Here is a 15,443-nt window from a genome sequence, read left to right as displayed (position 1 = left end):
CAATCTGTCAGTGAAGCCCCTCCCAACTCCCCCTGCGATGACACAATGGTAAGGTGTGTGTGTGTGTGTGTGTGTGTGTGTGTGTGTGTGTGTGTGTGTGTGTGTGTGTGTGTGTGTGTGTGTGTGTGTGTGTGTGTGTGTGTGTGTGTGTGTGTGTGTGTGTGTGTGTGTGTGTGTGTGTGTGTGTGTGTGTGTGTGTGTGTGTGTGTGTGTGTGTGTGTGTGTGTGTGTGTGTGTGTGTGTGTGTGTGAGCTTATTTAAAGGGGCTGCATGTCTTTGCTGGGCGATCGTCACCAGCTCAGCATCACCAGTTTACCGTCTGCTCCTTCCTTCTGAATAAACTCTGAATATTTTTTCGGAGAGACGACTGCTGCAGACAACAGTCAGTAAGAAGAAAACACTTTATTTGCTTCGATGAATGAATGAATGGATTAAATGCTTTCCGGTTAATCTGGTTTATTTTTGGCTGATTTAAATCCTTGCTGATTGTTTCTCTTTCCTGCTGTTAACAACTTTACTGATTAGATTGCTGATTGACCAATAATTGGTTAACTGCATATGTTTTACTGACTGTTAACCAGTTAGCTGTCTGAGCTGTGTGATTGGTTCACAAACTGGCTTACTAACGGGTTCATATGGTTTACTAAATGTCCCTATTGGGGTTAGTTCTTTTCAAGTTTAAGTGATAATGGGGAAAAATGTCCATCTCAGTTTCTGAAAGTACACGGTGAGAACTATTACAGACTTTAGAAATTCAGTTTTTATTATATAAAATAGTGAAAAGCAGACATTTTGAAAAAAACAAAAAAACATTTCCTGCTATTTAAGCATGCAAGAATAATGCACAGCTTGCCCCAAATAGTTTGCATTATCCAATTTGTATTCAACTACTAATTGGCAGGTTAGTCTTTGCAGCTGCAGTTTGGTGACACATATGTATGCAGTTTTAAAAACATTTATTCACATTTTATTTTGCGGAAGCCTTTATCCAAAGAGTCTTAACAAGTAAAACCAACCATGAAGTTACAAACTCAAAAAAGCAAGAACCATGCAGGTACATTATCTTTCTATTAGCAGACCATTTGAAAGTGCTTTTGGGTTTGGGTTGCTTTACTGCCAGATTGTTCCCTTCTGCTCTTTAGCTTACTGATTGATTTACTAACTGGCTAATTGTTTTAATGGTGGACCAATAGTCTGTCAACTGTTTACTAATTGACTTTGATTGTTTGTTGATTGTTTATTGACTTTAAAGACTGGTACTGTTGATTGATCCTGTGTGATTTACTGGCTGTGTTATTGGTTTATTTTGTATTTGCTAGCTGGCTGACTGGTGTTGATCGACCAGTAATGGGTTCTTATCGTTGTTTGGTGTATATCTAGTCTGTTAACTGGTGGACCCACTATTGACTGTTTTAAATAATAGAATTTGTGGCTGCAGTGTTTACATACTGCTTGGTTTGCGATCTTTTACTGAATTGGTTTGCTGACTCGCAAGTCAGAAAAAAGTCTGATCTAGATGAATTTCTCTACTGTATGACTTAAGAATAGGTAGAATAATTAGTTTATAATTCCAGTTTTGTTTTGTTTTAAATCGTTTGTGTAACGTGAAAAAAAAGTTGTACGATGATATTTTTTCATTTCGTTTGTTATTGTAATACTCATATTGGCCACAAGAGGCATAAGTGCTCCGCAACCCCATGTTAGGACTAAAATCAATGCATGTTAAACAAAAGGTTCATATATTGGGTGTTAGCAAGTTATATAAAAAAGCTCTCTTGAATTTCTTTTGACTAATGTATTTGATTGTCTCTGCCAAAACGTATAAAATGTTCCCCTTTTACATTACATTGCATTTAATGTAGCTAACACTTTTATCCAAAGCAACTTACAAAAAAGTGCAATACACCTTAAAAAAAAGTAAGACAAAGAAATAAAATCAGAATAACAAGAAAAATACGAATGTATTTGCTTTAAATAAACCAAACCATTCGATGTGCTGATGCATACGTTTCAAATGGGCTAAACTCTTAAATGGCAAAGTATACAGTAAGTGAAAGGGTTTAGTTTTTCAGTCTGCAATGGAATATGTGACTTACTGTTGTCCTGATTTAAATGTGGAGCTAGTTCCACCATTTGGGAGCCAGACGAGCAAACAGGCTTTTTGTTGAGTCTCAAAAATCTAATTAGCTCATTTTCAGACAGGTTTTTATAGAAATGGATCAAAAAGAGAGAGAATCTTTTTTCCTGAAACTTTCAGAGTCTCTTTTCACAGAGGGGACACATGGTGATGAAGAAGAGACATGAAGAAGAGGGGACACATGTTGATGAAGAAGAGACATGAAGAAGAGGGGACACATGTTGATGTAGAAGAGACATGAAGAAGAGGGGACACATGTTGATGAAGAAGAGACATGAAGAAGAGGGGACACATGTTGATGAAGAAGAGACATGAAGAAGAGGGGACACATGGTGATGAAGAAGAGACATGAAGAAGAGGGGACACATGTTGATGTAGAAGAGACATGAAGAAGAGGGGACACATGTTGATGAAGAAGAGACATGAAGAAGAGGGGACACATGTTGATGAAGAAGAGACATGAAGAAGAGGGGACACATGTTGATGTAGAAGAGACATGAAGAAGAGGGGGACACATGTTGATGAAGAAGAGACATGAAGAAGAGGGGACACATGTTGATGTAGAAGAGACATGAAGAAGAGGGGACACATGTTGATGTAGAAGAGACATGACGAAGAGGGGACACATGTTGATGTAGAAGAGACATGAAGAAGAGGGGACACATGTTGATGAAGAAGAGACATGAAGAAGAGGGGACACATGTTGATGAAGAAGAGACATGAAGAAGAGGGGACACATGTTGATGAAGAAGAGACATGAAGAAGAGGGGACACATGTTGATGTAGAAGAGACATGAAGAAGAGGGGACACATGTTGATGAAGAAGAGACATGAAGAAGAGGGGACACATGTTGATGTAGAAGAGACATGAAGAAGAGGGGACACATGTTGATGTAGAAGAGACATGAAGAAGAGGGGACACATGGTGATGAAGAAGAGACATGAAGAAGAGGGGACACATGTTGATGAAGAAGAGACATGAAGAAGAGGGGACACATGTTGATGTAGAAGAGACATGAAGAAGAGGGGACACATGTTGATGTAGAAGAGACATGAAGAAGAGGGGACACATGTTGATGTAGAAGAGACATGAATGAAGTGCATTTTGCATGATAGGTCCCCTTTAAGCTGTTTATTGTTGACTTATCTGATCAGCTAATTCAGTACCAGTTAACTGAATTCCTTAACCCTTTACTAACTGGTTATCCCATTATTTGCTGCATTTCTGAAATTGTATACATTATTCATGCTGGTTCATAAACTAACTGTTTAACTGGGGTAACAACACTGTTGCTTACTAACAGTGTAATCATGTGTCATGATTATAAACATATATATATATAAATTAACATATGTTTTCACAGTAATCTGATGTCAGTCTGTGTTCCAGGTGCAGAAATGTCTCAGCTGTCGGTGCTGCTGCCTCTCACAGGTACGCTGCTCTTATTATATCACATTTGATCCTGTTTTCTCAGTTAGTCTGTGGTACAACTTGTTCTTTTTGTTCTTGTGTATTTGATGACGGGTTAATGTGATTTCTTTCTTTCTCTGCAGGCCTTTTCTTCTTGATCTCATCAACGTTTGGCTCAGAATCAAGTGGTTAGTCCTCAATGTTATCTGTCTGTCTGTCTGTCTGTCTGTCTGTCTGTCTGTCTGTCTGTCTGTCTGTCTGTCTGTCTGTCTCTCTGCTGTGTCTCAATTTGCTTACTTCCGAATTGACATGTACTATTTTGGGTGTATTATTGGGTATGACCGATTTTCACACTTTTAAATCCAGGTTTTTCCACATTTTCTCTTGTTGTTTGTTGATCAGTGGCGTTCCCGGTGGCCTGTGTGACACGTGGAGCGGACCTGATGGAGGACGGCCTGGTGGTGCTTTGTCCTCCTGACTGCACCCAGGGGAGGGTCTCTGTGTTCGGGACCTCCATCTACGCCTCCATCTCCTCCGTCTGCGGGGCCGCCGTCCACGGGTGAGGCTTCACAGATCACCTGCTGACTATGTTCCTCTCTCCTCTCTCTGGTTTTATTTGGGTGAAAGGCAGTGGTTCAAAGGTGTTTTTAAAGGGGACCTATCATGCAAAATGCACTTTGTGATGTCTTCTATACATAAGTATGTGTCCCCGGTGTGTCCCCGGTGTGTCAGGGAACTCACGCAGCGTCAGAAATAAAACCCTCTCTCTTTTCCTCCGTACCCAAATCTCTAAAAACGGGGGAACAACGGAGCTGATCCAGATTTGCGTCCGATATGACGTAATATCTGAAATGTGGACCCACGGCCCAATCAGAAACGTTGCTATCAGAAACAATGCCCGACTGTTTTGGACGTAATATGGTCGGTGTTTACATTAGCATCGCTAACACTCAGAGCTAACCTGTACTGGAGAGCATGTGTGTGAAGAAGCAGGAAATAAAAAGGAACTCACCTTGTGGTATAACCGGCAAGAGAGAAAGCCTTTGAGCTCCATACTGTTTCAGAGAGAATCCTTGATAATCCATGATATGGAGTTTCATCACGGCAGCATTTAGTTTAGACAGTAGCTGCCGGGTCCCCCATAAGCTCCGCCCCTCTTTTTTATCATTTTTTTTCTTTTTTTAACCTTTACACCCCAAATCAGCACTTTTGAAACAGGAAGTGAAATAGAGGGATATGAGGCATGGCTAGAATGGGGGATCTGTTTGGTATTTTGAGCAAAACACTTCATAGACATGTTTTTTATATATTTTCATATATCTGAGACCTATGCTATTGCCTACAAATAGCATGATAGGTGACCTTTAAACATTTGTATTTCTATAAAGGTTTTTTGAATTATCAACTTAAATGGATTTATTTATGGCTTTTTATATTTATTCCTATATTAATGTATATGTTCCTTTATTTATTTATTACCATATTTATTCATTTATTTATGCATTAATTTATTTACTCATATCATCTTTGAAATGTAAACATTTATACCTCTATTTATGTTTTATTTGATTATCAAATTAAATTTATTTATTTATAAATTTATTTATTTACATATTCATTTACATATTTATTTATGCAGTCATTTAACCTTTTTAGCATTGATTAATTAATTAATTAAAGCATTTATTTATACATTTATTAAATATCCTGCCAATGAATTGGTTGTATGATTATTACATCTTATTTATTACATAGCAATCTTAAGACTGATGAAATGAATGTGTTGTATTCATTTAATAGTTAGGGTTAGATTGTTTTTATGGTATTTTGTTAGTGTAAGTTATTTTTTAGAATGTAATGTTTCTTATAATACATAAACTCTCCAATTCAACATTTATCAGTCATATTTATTGTACATTTCTTGTGTTTAGTGACTTGGTCCCTATTCTTAAAGCTTATGATAGTTTATCGGGGGTGTCTCTTGTCACATGTCTTCATTATGTCTTAGGGTTAGACCTGTATTTTTAACTATTTGTGATAAATTGAATTGAACTGCTACGACCAGCTCTTGCAGATGTGACATAATAATAAGCAGCGTGAGTCTTTTGAACCTCGACTTAACACTCTGAAGGAATGTGAGGACGGAGGATTAAGCTCTCAACCCTGAATGACCTCCTCCTCTCAGCAGAGGGCCGCAGGGGGGAAACTCATTCCTGCAGTCCTTCACTTATTCAGATCTCTTCTTCCTGTCCGCGCTTTGATTTCCTCCCAAACCATTTTCTCTGAATTATGAATCATTTATCGACCAATGGCTTATGCAAAGACCCAGCTGCAGGAGACACCTGTTGAGTAATCCTTTCATTTTAAAACTGATCGCTTTTATCATACTTTTATTATTCTCTAATCAGAAGTGGGACCAAGTCATTGTTCACAAGTAAGTCGCAAGTCTTTGCACTCAAGTCCAGAGTCAAGTCCCAAGTCCAAGTCCTAAACTACCAATAGCTTGCGATCAACATGTTGGAGACCCCTGCATTAAAGTATCAAGTCAACTCAAGTCAGAAGGCTCAAGTCCAAGTCAAGTCCCGAGTCATTGGTGTTCAAGTCCAAGTCGAGTTGAGACTCAGTCCAAGTGTTTTGTGATTTTGTCAAGTAGAGTCCAAAGTCATAAAATGTGTGACAGGTTTGCATTTTGTTAAAGGTTAAAAAAAGATATTTACTCCCCAAATTACCATTTGAGATCTAGGAACAATTTGATGGATTCAACAATATTGAAATTGCTAATCTGTGAGTTGTTGTGCTAGCTGTTTCCCTTTGTTTCCAGTCTTTACGCTAAGCTAAGCCAACAAGCTACAGGTTTAAGTGAAGATCAAAACATAAAGAAAAAGCTTTCCTTAAAGTGGACCTTTCATGCTATATTATAATAATATAGTGTAGGACCATACCTATATAAGGCATATTTATACTTTTTTCTTTTCTAAATACCAAACAGATCATGCATTTTAGCCATGCCTCATTTTGCTCAATTTGACATTTTTTAGCTCTGTGTTAGCAAGGGCTGATTCTGTGAGAACAGCACCATCTACAGGCCTGGCATATGTACTACAGCGTCTCCAGTGCTTTCGAACGGCAATGGCCGTGGCTGTCTCCTCCTGATTGGTGGAGTTGGCCCAATAGCCGTAGCGCCACCGTCCTGACGTCAGGACAGTGTTCAAATCTGGATCAGTTTTTATCAGATCCGTTGCAGCCCCTTTTTTAGAGATTTGGGTATGGAGGAAAATAGAGAGGGTTGTGTTTTCTGACACTTGGTGAGTTCCCTGGAACACCGGGGACACATATTCATGTATACAAGACGTACAAAAGTGCATTTTGCATGATAGGTCCCCTTTAAAGAAATACCAGTGGGTGTGGACTAGCGTTAAAAACCTTATTAAATAATCTTATCCTGATTATATTTTGAACCTCTCTGCTCTGCAGGGGGGTTCTGGGTCCGTCCGGCGGCTCCGTCCGGGTCAACAAGCTTCATGGACGACAGAACTACATGAGCTCCTTCGCTCACGGCATCCAATCACAGGTCCTGTCCCGCTGGACCGCCTCCTTCAGCCTCACCAGTAGGTGGAGCCGTTTCCAACATTAACCTATTAATTTTGTTGTTAGATGTTTTTGATTAAATTTGTGTTTTTTCAAAGTCAAAGTCAACTTTATTGTCAATCTTTCAGTTTGTGTGTACAGACAGAGAGATCAAAATACCGTTTCCCCACAATCCCGAATACAAAATACAAATATATATAAGAATGTGTATAAAAATATGTATATCCTATATATACACAATCAATGACTATTTATACATGTGCACACATTAAGACATAATTAAAAGCACTACAATCAATATATACAAAATATACAGTCACTTCAATATCTTTGAGAATGTACATTATTGCAAGACTGTCCATAGCAGCGTAAAAAGTGTCTGATAACAATACGTTTTGATAATAATAATTTTTGAATTATTGGTTCTAATTAACAAGGTATTTGAAATCGTCATATTAGTATATGGTGGTTAATTTGCCTAGTATGTACAACGTGTTTGCCATTGCTCTCAATGTACATGCTTATAAATAGACATAACGTTTATTACATACTATATGTTTGTGTGGGTTTACAGCTCGATGTGGAGTTTCACTGCCTCCTAGAGGGGAACAAAGGCATCAGATGCAACTTCTTTAAATCTTTATACTGTATCTGGATAATACTTAAAGGTGGGGGAGGTCATTTTAGAGAAACCAGCTCGAGTGCGCTAGAATTTGAAAATACACAACCGGAGAAAATCTGCCACTTCCTCACAGAGCCCCTCCTCCAACACACACGAACGCACACATGACCAATGAGGGCACCAGATAAGTTTGTGCACAGATGGAAGGCTGACAGGCAGGTAGGCCATCCAGTTATTTTAGCCGGGCCGGCTCAGATGATTGGTCGTGCTTTTTACAGCGCCACGGCTTCCACAGATGAGATGTTTTTATGGATTTTTTGTCAAAGCACTTCAGATATTTATTGCTATCGGGATGTTAAGAGCATAGAGTGGAATATAACAACAAGTGTATCTCGAGCCGGTTTCTCAAACTTACCTACCCCACCTTTAACTTTAGTTTTTTTCTTGTCAAGCCTTTGTAACTCAAGGGTAAACAAATATATAGTATTATACTTTCACTTATCAAAACTATCTTTATATATAGAAAAAACTCAGAAACGTGTTCACTGAAATCCAGCAATTATACCATCATTTAGTAAAACTAATTCTCTCTTTCTCTCTGTGTGTGTGTGTGTGTGTGTGTGTGTGTGTGTGTGTGTGTGTGTGTGTGTGTGTGTGTGTGTGTGTGTGTGTGTGTGTGTGTGTGTGTGTGTGTGTGTGTGTGTGTGTGTGTGTGTGTGTGTGTGTGTGTGTGTGTGTGTGTGTGTGTGTGTGTGTGTGTGTGTGTGTGTGTGTGTGTGTGTGTGTGTGTGTGTGTGTATCCAGAGCCTGTTAGTGTCCCACTGGAGTTGACCAGTGAAACCACTGCCACCGCTCTGCCTAAAGCTGCAAAGCCAGGTAATAAATACACATTATTATTATATACTACTGATAGTATACAGTGTAGTACTGTAAATACTCACAATTGAGGGTCCTTGTTAGGCATGACTTAAAGCTGTGTGTGTGTGTGTGTGTGTGTGTGTGTGTGTGTGTGTGTGTGCGCGTGTGTGTGTGCGTGTGTGTGTGTGTGTGTGTGTTGCAGCAAAGAAACTGAAGAAGCCGTCAGTGAAGAAAGCTCTGAAAGGTGGAAATAAAGGTACCCTGTGTTTGTTTTTGTAGAGTTTTTGTTGCACGACGTTTGATCGAAAATTAATTAAGATTGTTCAACTACTTTTACCTCAATGTGTGTGTGTTAACGTGTGTGTGCAGACTGTCAGATGGATATCGCCATGGTGATCGACAGCAGTAAAAACATCGGGCAGCGGAGGTTCAACCTGCAGAAAAACTTAATTAGCAAACTGGCGGCCATGTTGAGAGTCGGACCAACGGGACCGCACGTAGGACTGATCCAGGCCAGGTCAGACACACAGATACAATAAATACATTCAGTATGAAATAAGAGCAATACATATCTGTTTTCCCGCAAAATGGAACAAGTAAGAAAATCAACCAAATAGTTCAAGAAACCCTTTTTTCAAAAATATATATAATATGAGGTTTTCACTCAATTAAAACTAAATGAAACCTAAAATAAAAAATACTGAGACATAAGAGTTTTTCCTAGGGCAGATACAATTGAAATGAGATTAAACTTAAAGGGGACCTATCATGCAAAATGCACTTGTGTACGTCTTTTCTACATGAATATGTGTCCCCGGTGTTCCAGGGAACTCACCAAGTGTCAGAAAACACAACCCTCTCTATTTTCCTCCATACCCAAATCTCTAAAAAAGGGGCTGCAACGGATCTGATAAAAACTGATCCAGATTTGAACACTGTCCTGACGTCAGGACGGTGGCGCTACGGCTATTGGGCCAACTCCACCAATCAGGAGGAGACAGCCACGGCCATTGCCGTTAGAAAGCGCTGGAGACGATGTAGTACATATGCCAGGCCAGTAGGTGGTGCTGTTCTCACTGAATCAGCCCTTGCTAACACAGAGCTAAAAATTGTCAAATAGAGCAAAATGAGGCATGGCTAAAATGCATGATCTGTTTGGTATTTTGAAAAAAAAAAAGTATAAATATGCCTTATATAGGTATGGCCCTACACTATATTATTCAAATATAGCATGATAGGTCCACTTTAAATGAGCTTTATTTAAGAAATCAATTACAATTTACAAAGGCAGAGAGATTACATTTGCAATCCTTTAAAAAGTACTTTACTTTGGAACAAGGTACTACTGTAGTACTCTACTATATAAATGTTTATTCCATGTTTTGCTACTTTATAAATGGACAACTCAATTATCAACCTGATTAAAGACATGTAGTTTGATAGATATTACTTTAATAATACTAAGCGTTGCTGTTGGCTAAGTGTACGTGTCTTTTTCCTGGATTTTGTGTGCAGTGATTCTCCGAGGACCGAGTTCTTACTGACCAACTACACTCAGCCTAAAGAGCTGCAGTTTGCCATCAAAGAGCTGGCTTACCTGGGAGGAGACACCAACACAGGTCACACACACACACACACACACACACACACACACACACACACACACACACACACACACACACACACACACACACACACACACACACACACACACACACACACACACACACACACACACACACACACACCCTGCTTTGAGCATATTAATGATTTGTTTCAAACCTATGGTTCTGCTCACTTCTTTAGTGGCTTCCTATTTATGCTTAAGTGTTTTAAAATGACAAACAGAAGAAGAACATAGCATATATATAACTGTGTAACAAGTACAGAACACACACATGCACAATGACACTGACACATCAGAGAGATATACCGGTATGTCAAACAAATTAAAAATAAATAGCACTTACTCATGATAAAACAACAATTATTTAACATAACTTTCATTAACTACAGCGCTTCTGTAGCGCCTCTGTCGCTGAAATGCAGTTACAATTAAATGATGTTGGGCCGCCATATATTTCACCTGGTAGAGCTATATAGAACATGTATAGGGACTCAGACCCAGGTTCAAATCCAGCCTGGAACCATGCACACATGTCATCGACTCTGTCTCCCCCTTTCAACACTGTCATCTCCAGTAAAGGCTAATCTGGCCCAAATAATCTTAATAAAATAAATAAAATAAAAATGAGATGATGTCTCTTTACCTGGTTCCTTGTCTTGTTGTTGTCCTCCTGCAGGTAAGGCCATCATGCACACAGCGGAGACGTTCTTCAGCCAGGAGAACGGGGCGCGGCGGGGTCACCCTCGGGTCATGATGGTGCTGGTGGACGGCTGGCCTTCAGATGACCTGGAGCAGGCGGCCATGTTGGCCAGAGAGTCCGGGATCAACGTCTTCGTGGTGTCCGTAGCCAGACCCGCGGCCGAGGAGCTCGCCATGGTGCGGGACAAGGACTTCATGAAGAAGGTGGGCACGACCTTTGAGTGAATGAATGAATCTACAAATCAACAGACAAAAAAAACCAATCTGCTGTGAAATCGATGTTTTTTTAAAATTATTCTTTATTTTCAGTCAAAGTAATTATGTTACACAATCATTATCATTTAGATCCATACAGTGATCCATAATTTTAGTTATTTTTTCGTATAATTATTACACACAACCAAAGCACTAAAAAAGTGAAAAAACAACAGGAAACTGAAAACAAGAAACTGTTTTGAGAGAAAGAAAATGCAGTAGAAACAGAACATAACAAATGCATATTAAAATAAAAGTAGGCATTTTACTGGAAAATATATTGCTTCTACTTTTAAATCAAAACTAAAAACACACTTCTTCTCTCTGGCTTTCTAGTCAGAGCGGAGCACGACTCCTGACTTTTCCGTGTGTTTTATTTTTTATTTTGTTTTTTAAGATATATCTGTTGTAATTTATTGTCGTTTATTGTGTTTTGTAGTAATGTGTTTTTATTACATGTACAGCACTTTGGCTCGACCAAAAATCGCTTTTAAATGTGCTATATAAATAAAACCTGATTTGATTTGATCAAACTTCCTGTAAATGTATTCTCCCGAAGCATCATGGGAAAAGAGATTATTTTCAGTAGAGTTTTGTTAAAGCACCACGTCTGTTAAGTCCAGCTTGTTGTTGGCATTATTGTGCAAGGCAAGATTATTTATATAGCACCTTTCAACAAAAGGCAATTCATAGTGCTTTACAAAAGTGAAAGACATTAAGAGCATTAAGAAATAGTGCAGCGGCAACACGTTGCACTTGACATTTTAATGCTTAACGTCCAGTTCATTTCACCAAAGACTAGTGACATTTTCGTTCTTATTGAACTGTTAGTCAGAGTTATTTTTGCCTCTGGTTAAACCATGACACAGCATATTGTTTTCCATGTACAAAGTAAAGACGACTTTTTACATCATGAGTAAAGTTGTCCTCTCAGTCATCTCACTGTAGCCAATCATGCTTTTGTGACGGGAGATAACAACCTTTCGATGGTACTGGTGTAAAATATACAGTATAGAAAATGTTTCGGTAACAGCAGTCTGTCTCTTCGTCCTGCAGGCGGTGTGCAAAGACAACGGTTTCTTCAGTTATTTGATCACCAGCTGGTTCAGCACCACCAAACACGTGAAACCTCTCGCTCAGAAGCTCTGCTCGCTGGACAGCCTGCTCTGCAGTAAGACACACATCACCAGGGAACTCATATTAACAGTTATTCCAAACCACTTCAATCCACAACGAGGGACATTTGGAGATCGCAGGAATCTTATCATTTCTGTGGAGAAGTCATTAAAAATAACTATGGAGAAATCATTATCTTGGTGAAATTAATATCCTGCAGATACGCAGATTTCATGTTTGTAAAAACTTGATTGATAAGCCAAGATGTGTAAAATACATGTGTTTTTTAAGGTAAAACCTGCTACAACTCAGTGAACATCGGGTTCCTTATCGACGGTTCTTCCAGCGTCGGACATTCAAACTTCCAGCTCGTCCTGGACTTCCTGGAAGGAATCGCCAGAAGCTTTGACATCTCAGACGTGGGAGCTCGCGTTGGTCAGCTTCACACAATTCAAATCATTTAATTAATGGGTTAATTGATGATCTGATTGGCTGATGGACTTATGTTTTGGGTGTCCAGGTGCGGTGCAGTTCACCTACGATCAGCGGCTGGAGTTCGGCCTGTTTGACCACTCTGATAAAGATGAGACCATGAACGCCCTGCAGAGGATCCCCTACATGAGTGGAGGAACAGCCACTGGAGCCGCCATCAGCTACGCCACCCAGAACCTGTTCAGGTAACAACACACCTGAGTATTGCACTGTACTTCCATTACAAAAACATCCAACTAGCTATTAGGTTTTTCTTAACACAAACTGAAATAAATCCATCCCGCTAGTGCAGTGTTTCTCAAAGTGTGGTCCGTGAGTGACCCCTAGTGGTCCGTGAGTAAATGGTAAATTGGTACAATTTCACATTTGAAATACATTTATTATAAATCCAAAGTGTTTCTCAATTTGTTTAAAAATGATTAGTATAGGTGGCAACAGAGACTGAGTGCGTAAACAATGCTAAATAAATGGAACAGTGTAAATAATGAACTTGTGTTTAATGTGTTTAACTTGGGCCTGCAACCATAGTTTTACTGTATTTTATTTAGAAAATCCACAGCGGAGGTTTGTGTCGTACTACATTTTGCATTTCTCTCAGTAGCCAACGATCTGTGAGTCTGTTGGCTCGGACATAAACTCTGTAAGAAATGTAGTCTACATTTCATATGAGGTGTAAAACCTGAGAGCAATAGGTTAAGCTGTCATTATTATGCTGTGATTTGTTATATACTGTTGGAGTGGTAAGCAGGCCTATTGTTTTTAGATATTTGGGGAGTTAGGTGGTCCTTGTGTGTTTTTTGATTGGTTAAGTGGTCGTTGGTATGAAAAAGTTTGAGAAACACTGCGCTAGTGCTATGCTGCTGTAGTAGAAACACTAGTGTGCGAAATATGACCTAATAACAGTGTTTTGTTAAGATTTTTAACATTGCTTCTCATTGCAGAATTCATTATATCTAGAGAAGGAAACTGCCTGAATAATAACTTTAACTAAATTTGTTGTTTCAGGCGGATGGGACCAGGCCGCAACTTCCTCATCGTGGTGACAGACGGCCAATCGTATGATGACGTCAGGCTCCCGGCGATTGCGGCACAGAAACAAGGTGTGTAGCAATTCTTTTTTTGATTAGTTGATTAATCTCATCTATGCTTCGACTGGTAATAGCCATCCTACTTCTTGCAATCACATATTTAGCATTTTCCGTCATCAACAACATCTGTACAGTTGACAAGTAGCCGGAGCTATAGTTTAAGTAGAATAGAATATAATATAATATAATATCTCAAATAAATAAATAAGAGTGGTAAAAGCAGAGGTAGTAGCGATGACAGAGATACAATTCAATGTCAATGTGCATATTTACACTTACAGTCTAAAAACTTGAAATGTACAAAACTGTATAAATGTTATGTATTTATAACTGTGTGTTCTTAAAGAGGAAAGACAACAGCAGTTTGTGTTTAGTCCTTATTAAAATATCCTCTTTATCCTACCCACCAATCAGGCATTACCATGTACTCAGTGGGCGTGGCCTGGGCGCCTCTTGATGACCTCAAATCGATGTCGTCCGAGCCGAAGGACAGCCACACCTTTTTCACCCGAGAGTTCACCGGCCTGGCCGAGTTCATTCCTCTGCTGGTCCGAGGCATCTGCCGGGACTTTACGGAGAATAACTAAGAAAACACACACACTAACACACACACACAAACCCACACCCACACACACACACACACACACACACACACACACACACACACACACACACACACACACACACACACACACACACACGTTTGTACTTCTATACTTGTGATCACAAACATAAATTAACCTACCCTAAAATAAATCTGAACCTTAAACTTGTAAACGGAGGATTTTGTCCAGCTAATACCTAGCTAGCATTCATGTTATCGTTTGAAGGAACACATTATCACAAAATACTAGTTAACCCAATAAACATACAAATTGCATCTATCTGACAACATTTCAGTTGTAGATTTCAGCAAAAAGAAAGCCTTTTTAGGTCCAATGACATAACAGACCGATACAGATGTTGTAGTACCACCGTTTGGCCACTACGCAGATTTGCTTCACCCAATGGACGAGCGTTGAGGTAAAAACACAGTTAATGTCTCAAACATAAATACAGTTTATGTCTCAAACATAAATACAGTTTATGTCTCAAACATAAATACAGTTTATGTCTCAAACATACATGTTAGGAGTGAAAACAAGTCAAAATTCCTCAGTTTTCAAAAAGACCCCACTTTGCAGGTAAAAATATACGGTCCTCACAAGGTAGACGTACAAGAATAGACACACAACACTGTATATATATACTGCTCACATATACTAACTATTACTGATAAATACACATGTATATAAAATACACACAACATAGAAAAGCACACGTTGATATATCCAAAAATGTTTTATTCAATGAAGGAGATTTTGGGAAATCACCAAATCATAAAACAATCTCATCATCTGTAGTAACCAAAATCATTCACCTTTCACTAAACAGTCAGGTGTTTTTGATTCTCTATACATTTTATTACAATAAAAACAAAAAAAGGAACCACCATTTTCCTGCATTGTTCAATCGTTAAATAAAATAGATTTTTTATACTATATACAATT

The 15,443-nt window shown here is 38.9% G+C and overlaps 1 protein-coding gene across 2 annotated transcripts; it reads left to right on the top strand.

Annotated features, from left to right (window-relative positions):
• The first annotated feature begins 298 nt into the window (after window positions 1–298).
• Window positions 299–14,566, top strand: coch (coagulation factor C homolog, cochlin (Limulus polyphemus)). 2 transcript variants are annotated; one of them, XM_034113446.1, is made up of 15 exons: window positions 299–382; window positions 3,528–3,569; window positions 3,692–3,736; window positions 3,951–4,107; window positions 7,023–7,156; window positions 8,563–8,634; window positions 8,819–8,872; window positions 8,986–9,133; window positions 10,132–10,235; window positions 10,920–11,146; window positions 12,254–12,368; window positions 12,605–12,748; window positions 12,834–12,990; window positions 13,811–13,905; window positions 14,308–14,566. In XM_034113446.1, the coding sequence occupies exons 2-15, from the start codon at window positions 3,536–3,538 to the stop codon at window positions 14,478–14,480; spliced, it is 1,659 nt and encodes a 552-aa protein (XP_033969337.1). In that variant the 5' UTR covers window positions 299–382; window positions 3,528–3,535; the 3' UTR covers window positions 14,481–14,566. The 2 variants fall into 2 exon arrangements, with proteins under 2 accessions (XP_033969337.1, XP_033969338.1); XM_034113447.1 differs by having other exon boundaries at window positions 306–386.
• Window positions 14,567–15,443: the final 877 nt, after the last annotated feature.

Source organism: Trematomus bernacchii, unplaced genomic scaffold (assembly GCF_902827165.1).
Source record: "Trematomus bernacchii unplaced genomic scaffold, fTreBer1.1, whole genome shotgun sequence".
Lineage (NCBI taxonomy): Eukaryota > Metazoa > Chordata > Actinopteri > Perciformes > Nototheniidae > Trematomus > Trematomus bernacchii.
Note: the sequence above shows the minus strand (reverse complement) of the source record. Positions and strands in the feature narration are given on the sequence as shown.